Below are 7313 nucleotides of genomic sequence, written 5' to 3'. Positions count from 1 at the left end.
GCAAGTACATGAATGGAGATGTGGACCCCTCAAGCTACTAAGGAACAATGTTAGCAAAGCTTCAAGACTCTACATTTTTGGTTAAGTGATCCCAGATCACATTGAGTCCATAAGAAAGCCAATACTATTAAAAGGGAATGAGGTTTTGATCATAGTCTAAATACTCAAGTGCTTAGAAATATTGCTAAAACTGCCAGTCACACTCTCACATTCATCTATGTCCAAAACCCTAAACTCAATCTCGGTCCCACCGAAACACATACAGCCGGACCTAGTGAGATACACTTGACGTAGCCATTGCCTAAACCATAGCAACTTGGTCTCAACGAGATGACCCTTTGGTCCCACCGAAGAGCAGTTGCCAACCTTCCGTAACCAATTGATTTCATCTCGAAATTTTTGAGTGGTTTCGATCGGTCTCACCAAAGTGTGGAAAGTGATTAGGTCACCACCCATCGGTCTCACCGAGCTATTCCATACGGTCTCACCAAAAAGCGTAAAATTCAAACATTTTGTACAAATCAGTCTCACCGAGTGTTTTCACCTGATCCCACTAAGTAGTGCATAAAGGTGTGCAATGGTTAGATTTTTGGTGTTGCCTATATATACCCACCCATTCCACCAGCTCTCAGAGAGCAACGAGGACGAAGCCACCACTGCCCATATCCAATTTCTGAGAGAGAACCACCTACACTCATGCTGAAATCAAGGGGATTCCTCCCCAACCTTTGATACTTGATTTCTAGCCTCGCCAAATTGTTTTCCACTCAATTCCTCTCCTACCACATAGCCAAAATCTACGAGAGGTAATTTGGGTGTTGAGGAGACTATCTTTTGAAGCACAAGAGCAAGGAGTTCATCATCAACAACAACATCTATTACCTTTTGTAGAGCGGTGTCTCCTAGATTGATATTGTGTCACTTGGGAGCCTCCAATCTTATGGAGTTGAACCGAGGATTTTGTACGAGCAAGGAGATCTCCTACTTCGTGAAGATCTACCCCTAGCGAGGCTAGTCCTTCATGGGCGTAAGCCATGATGGCATAGACAAGGTTGCTTCTTCGCGGACCTTTGTGGGTGGAGACCTTCATAAACTCACGCAGTCGTTACCCTCAGTGGGTTGAAATCGATCTCCATCAACATGGATGTACGATAGCACCACCTATCGGAACCACGCCAAAAATCACCGTGTCTTCATTGCGTTTGATCTTCCCAAAACTCTACCCCTTCACTTTCTTGCACTTGCATGTCATTTACTTTCCGTTGCCCATACTCTAGATATGCATGTGTAGATTGTATTGCTTGCCACCTAACTTGTGCTAAAATCTGCCTAAATACCAAGTAGATTAAAAATTGCATATTTTGCCTTGTTAGTGTCTATTCACCCCCTCTAGACCTATCCTTTCGATACCTCAGGGGTCAAAGGCGGCGCTACAACTAGGGAAGGGAGGCGGTGACATGGTTGGGAAGAGCATCGAGAGGGGAAAATCTCACTCGTGCCAAACCAATTTCCAGATGGAGTGCACTCCAAATATCCTTCACAACCACCAAATATGGAGGCTCGCGGGCTCGTTTTGGAGCGCCCTCGAAAAATGGTGATTGAGGGCATGATGACGACTCTCCTAGAACGGCCTTTTCGGTCAAAATCGTCATAATGAAACTATTATGGTGATTGAGCCGATACGATGACTCTGCTAGAGTTGCTATAGTGTATGGTAGTTTAGTTTAGATTGTAGAAAACCAACATGGTGCAAACAATAGTTTTATTTTATTTCAGAAAAAGAGAGTGAAGGTGAAAGGACCACAAATCATTCATAAAGTACCTCTCAAGTCTCAACACATGGGGAACACCATGTGCAAAGTGTAACCCGGCAAATAGGCGCCAAAAACCTGAACATCAACGCCGCAACGACACCATCCTACACTAGGTCATGTTGCGGCGGCCATTCCACACCCTCTTCCCCATGGGCTATTTATATCGCTATGGCTAATGACATGGATAGTGTTTCTCACCGTCAAAGCGTTTTGCACCGTTGCAACATGGACGATGTTGTGGTCACAACAAAAACTCATCTGTTGTTGGTCTGCGTCCAGACAGAGTTGTGCCGAGCATGTTGCAAACGCACCATGGACCATGTTGCGTTCATCTCTAGCTTGGTAACATCCCTCCTGATGTTCACATCGCAGCGTCAATGATGTTTGAGAAACTTTGGCCAAGTCCACACCGCCCATTGGAACTGGCATTAAACGGCGGCTACCCCTTGCAACACCGGCCACAATCCCTTGCATCACTAGTGGTGGGCAAGAAAACACTAGCGAGCGCGGGCAAGCAGTCTTGCAGCGTGTGATGTCCCCCGTCTCCCCTTGCAATAGCGATGCCCGGCGGCGTGTCTCCAATTTGGTTCCCCCTATTCGCAGCAAGGGCTATGAGATTGGGATGTGGCGACGTGCCCGTGGAGATGGAAGAACGAGGAGAGAGCAAAAGGGAACGAGCAGGGAAACAAGACGCGTGGCCGAGAAATTTCTAGAGGAAAAGGAATGTGCGGGAAGAAGCAATGTGTGGGCCCCAAGGATGCGTGGCGTGCGACTCGAGGCGGCGGGCGCGTCACGCGTGACGTGCTTTCCCACAAATCATACATAAACCCTCAACGAAATAAAGAATGACACCACCTCTCAACACGTGGAAAACACCATGTGCCAAGTGCAAACCAGGCACTAGGGCACCGCAGCGGCACCGTCCTAGACCGGGTCCACGGTGAGTCGACGGAGATGGAAGATAGGGGAGAGAGCAAAGGGATCGACCGGGGGAAACAAGACGTGTGGCCGAGAAATTTCTAGAGGATAAGGGAGAAACAAGGGGCGGCGGGTTGAAGCGGTGTGCAGGCCACGAGGGCACGCGCGACACGTTTTCAGCCGGTTGAGTGTACGCGTTTTCTCACAAATCATACATAAACCCTTATAGCAAATAAAGAATCACACCACCTCTCACCACACGGAAAAAACCACGTGCCAAAGTGCAAACCGGGCGCTAGGCGCCAAAAAGGCAGCGCCGCGGGGGCGCACCGTCCTGCACCGGGTCCACGGTGCGCCGGCCATTCCGCTCCGGGTGGCTATTTATAGCGCTCCGACGAACGGCCCGGATAGTGGACGCCCCGCCCCCAAACGAATCGCACCCGCCTGCGCCGCCTTCTCTTCTCCAGCGTCGGATCTCCCCCCACTCGCCGCCCTCACCGCACCTCCATTCCCCTCCACCACCTTCCCTCCCTCCACGCGCTCCTCTATATAAGGTACGCCTCCCTCCTTCTCCCCTCTCCTCTCTCCCCCCGCTCCCGCGCTTCCGGCCGACGGGGGGCTAGGGTTTGGTGCGCTGATGGATCTGGTGGGGTCGCCGCCGGGGCTGCTGTGCTGCAGGAGGAGGGCCGGATGTCGGACGCGGCGGCGAGCCCCCCGGGCGGCGGCGGCGGAGGAGGAGGCGGCGGCAGCGACGACGGCGGCGGCGGCGGCGGCTTCGGCGGCGTCAGGGAGCAGGACAGGTTCCTGCCCATCGCCAACATCAGCCGCATCATGAAGAAGGCCATCCCGGCCAACGGCAAGATCGCCAAGGACGCCAAGGAGACCGTGCAGGAGTGCGTCTCCGAGTTCATCTCCTTCATCACCAGCGAGTAGGTGCCCCTCCCCTGTTTTGCCTGCCTTAAAAGTGTGGTCTTGTGCTGACCTGTCGCCGTTTTGTTTTGTCTGTCTGTGCTGCAGGGCGAGCGACAAGTGCCAGAGGGAGAAGCGCAAGACCATCAACGGCGACGACCTGCTCTGGGCGATGGCCACGCTGGGCTTCGAGGAGTACATCGAGCCCCTCAAGGTTTATCTGCAGAAGTACAGAGAGGTGTGTGCCCATTTAGCCATGTGTGACTTTTTTGTCTGAACTAATTGGGGATGGATTAGTGGTTTGGGTTTGGGAGTTAGGTAGGCCCGTCGCTAGTTTAATATTTTGCTGCTGTAGCGTGAATTAGCTCTGTTTGGCACTTTGGTTAGTCCTACTGTCCTGGAGTAGTTGGCAAGTTTAAACACCCCTATTCAGCTTGGTGACCGAGGACACCCCACACTGCCTGGCACCAATCAGCTTATTGTCCTTAGAACAGGTGTTGCTTTATCCTTCCAATTACTGCCATTCAGATCTTAAAAAAATTCTTTTTTGTACTGTTAATTCAGATAAGTGAATGATTCGAAGCACTAAGAATTGTCTGCGGAATCCAACTATTAAAATGAAGTCTTTTATTCAACTGGGACATGCATGCGAACACTACTTTCTCTTGTGCAGGCCCCAGCTATTTGACCCTGGTCAGCAGCAATTTAGTAGATGTAAACTTTATAAGAGAAGTTCAGAATTTGTTAAAGAAGTTACTGAAAGTTCCTTGCTTAAAGCTATGCATCATACTTACAAGTCAATAAGTCATACATAATCTAGCTTAAAGAATAAAGATCTGATGTCCATTCAATACTTCTTAACACAGCTTAGATTTTATGCATGGCCATTGGTCACTGTATGCTTTTTATCCTCCCCTGTTTAATCCAGTTTATCCATCTGACATGACTTATCTTGGTTTTCTTCTGTTTGGCGGATGGCTGTTTCTGATTGCAGACGGAGGTATGTGTATATCAAATTTGTTGTATAAGTTAAAAATGTGTTCCCTCCTTGCATGGATTCCTCCTATATCTTTTCATGTGTTCTTTGCCATTTACCCACAAAGTTTTCTGACTATTAAGTCTTAATGGAAGTTGGAATCACTGGAAATTGATCATTTGAGACTTTGAGCTATCCCATCCTGTTCATATCGTACTTGTATCATTTGTGCAATTTCAACTGACCATGTTAATTATTGATGTACTAGGATATTTGTATAACCTAGATAGGCTGGTTTATTTATGAATTTTGTAATTACATGACCTGTATGCATTGTTTCTAGGTTACCAACTGAACAAAAAAGCTGCATATATAACACAGACTAATTAAGGAGAATTTCACAAGCTTCCCCACTGTGTTGACCATTTTATGGTTGTTCTGTTGGCTTCTCTGACTGCTTGGTTCTTTTGTTCCCCATGATGCTTCTTTAACAAGTACTCCCTCCGTTCGGAATTACTTGTCGCAGAAATGGATGTATCTAGATGTATTTTAGTTTTAGATACATCCATATCCAAGACAAGTAATTCCGAACGGAGGGAGTAGATACTTCTTACTAGGGGTAGGATATTGATATGATTCATGATTTATTGATTGTACTATAATGTCTATACAAATGAGAGGGGTGACAAATATGACTCATCTAGTCATCTCTTCTTCTGTCAATACTTGACAGGGTGATAGTAAGCTAGCTGGGAAGTCTGGTGATGTCTCTGTTAAAAAGGATGCACTGGGTCCTCATGGAGGAGCAAGTGGCACAAGTGCGCAAGGGGTTAGTATGCCTGTTTTCTTATTTATTTTGTAATATTGCTGAAAAACTGAGCTATGTGCGTTCTTTATAGATGGGCCAACAAGTAGCATACAATCCAGGAATGGTTTATATGCAACCTCAGGTGATTATCTTAAATATGCTTGACAATGTTTTAGTCGGTTGCATAATATGGCCTGGACTTGATGTTTAGCACGAGTCTAGCAGAAAATAGTCATGGTTGATGCATGTGAGACGTCTCTTGTGGTTAGGTTGTAGTTAGACTCAGCAGCTCGAGAAACTTTGTAGTTTTTCTAGATTCAGCAGCTCGAGAAACTTCTGTTAAGCTGCTAGGCGTGCAAATGTCAGTTCCACTGATAGTATCTAGTGATAACTGTACCATCTAGCTGCCGTGTCCAGCTGTCCATGTTCCCATACAACTAAGTAATGACACCCTGTTCTCTGCAGTCTGCAGCACTATTAGAGAGAAACACTGCCATACAAAAGCAGTACTCTTTATTTGTTTCTCCAGTTAATCAAATCTAGTGGGTTGCAAAATCTTGCACGACATGGAACTTTATGAGCAAGTAGGATTGGCTCACGCATCCTCCATGTTCATGTGTTCCTTTTTTGGGTTGGTTTATACTTATAATCTGGGCATGTCGTAGTGTAGAGGCACTCTTATCTTGGCTGGGAAACCTAGATGTGTTGACAATGCACAAAAACAGGTTTATTTGATGAGGACGCAAATATGACGTGCCCAACTAAGTTTTATCTGTGCTATTAGAAATGCAAACCTTTTGGATATGTTTCATTATTCTGTTTGACAACATGTTTGTATGCGACGGAGTATCTAAGACTACAATTTTTGTAATGTGTTTTTCTTTGGTACGGTGAACTTGTTCATTCGTCAACAGTCGAAATAGTTTAATGTAGTTGTGTTTTCTGACAATTCTCTTTTCCCTTGTACAGTACCATAATGGGGACATCTCAAACTGAAGATATGGACCATCTCTGAGACTGCTGCTACTCTGCTAGGTATGTCCCCTACATACACGTCACTGAATCATATAATATTGTGATCATTATGAAATGTCTGATGCATTTCTAATATATAGGCGGGTTTTCGTCATGTGGAGAGCACTAAGCAGTTAAGGAAAACTCTTAATACCCCCATTAGTCTCGTGTTATTGGGTCTGCCAGAACTGATGCTCCAAGGCTGCTTCCCAGATGTAAATTGCTTTTTCCTGAGAATAGATTCAGTTGTGGTTTAGCATGGTTGTTGTTGTTGTCTGTATATTTATGATGATTAGCCTCGTCGTGGCTGTCATTCGGTTCCATATAATCTGGGTATTTGGGGGAGACATAACTCCTCCAGGTGTAGTTTGTCCTGAACTAGCTGTATCAGACTCTTGAGAAGAGTTGCTTTTAGTCCTTCACCGACTCCCATGTGCTAAGATCGCTCTTGAGACGAATGCATTTTGCCCCTCCTGCTGCCTGCATGCCACAGCGCTTTTCTTATAGGCATCTGGTTCACCCATGCGGATGATACTAACCAACTTCATGTCACTTACCCATACAAATTTTGATTCAACACAACATCGCGGACTCCTTTGATTCAAAGGAGTTGCGTAGGATTTTTGAAGGATTTGGATCCTTAGGGTTTTTTTTCTATGGTGACTATTTGATTCGCAGGATTGGAATCCGTACTAATTTATTTCATACGACTCATTTGTACTATGTTTTGGAGGAAAATTTCATCCACCCAAACCTCTTGATATTTTTTTTTTGGTTTTTCCTGTGCTATCAAACGCACTTTCATCCAAAATCGAGTTCTTGTAGGATACAAGAAAACATGATGTTCTATTCCTCTGTGAATCAAAGAGGCCCT

At 46.0% G+C, this 7313-nt stretch overlaps 1 protein-coding gene across 2 annotated transcripts; it reads left to right on the top strand.

Annotated features, from left to right (window-relative positions):
- The first annotated feature begins 3127 nt into the window (after positions 1–3127).
- LOC125520997 (nuclear transcription factor Y subunit B-3-like) lies at positions 3128–6861 on the top strand. Of its 2 annotated transcripts, XM_048686039.1 has the most exons (8): positions 3128–3286; positions 3411–3661; positions 3750–3879; positions 4636–4641; positions 5351–5446; positions 5517–5567; positions 6395–6460; positions 6541–6861. In XM_048686039.1, the coding sequence occupies exons 2-7, from the start codon at positions 3423–3425 to the stop codon at positions 6419–6421; spliced, it is 549 nt and encodes a 182-aa protein (XP_048541996.1). In that variant the 5' UTR covers positions 3128–3286; positions 3411–3422; the 3' UTR covers positions 6422–6460; positions 6541–6861. The 2 variants fall into 2 exon arrangements, with proteins under 2 accessions (XP_048541996.1, XP_048542004.1); XM_048686047.1 differs by lacking the exon at positions 5517–5567.
- Positions 6862–7313: the final 452 nt, after the last annotated feature.

The sequence above is a fragment of the Triticum urartu genome, chromosome 1, assembly GCF_003073215.2.
Source record: "Triticum urartu cultivar G1812 chromosome 1, Tu2.1, whole genome shotgun sequence".
In the NCBI taxonomy this organism is placed as follows: domain Eukaryota; kingdom Viridiplantae; phylum Streptophyta; class Magnoliopsida; order Poales; family Poaceae; genus Triticum; species Triticum urartu.
This window is presented reverse-complemented; position numbering and strand designations above follow the sequence as displayed.

Bases quoted from the DNA above. Each gene is read 5' to 3' on its own strand.
- LOC125520997 (XM_048686039.1), top strand. From the start codon at position 3,423: ATGTCGGACGCGGCGGCGAGCCCCCCGGGCGGCGGCGGCGGAGGAGGA. The intron at 3,662-3,749 runs GTAGGTGCCCCT...TCTGTGCTGCAG, and splicing joins ATCTCCTTCATCACCAGCGA to GGCGAGCGACAAGTGCCAGA. The intron at 5,568-6,394 runs GTGATTATCTTA...TCCCTTGTACAG, and splicing joins TGGTTTATATGCAACCTCAG to TACCATAATGGGGACATCTC.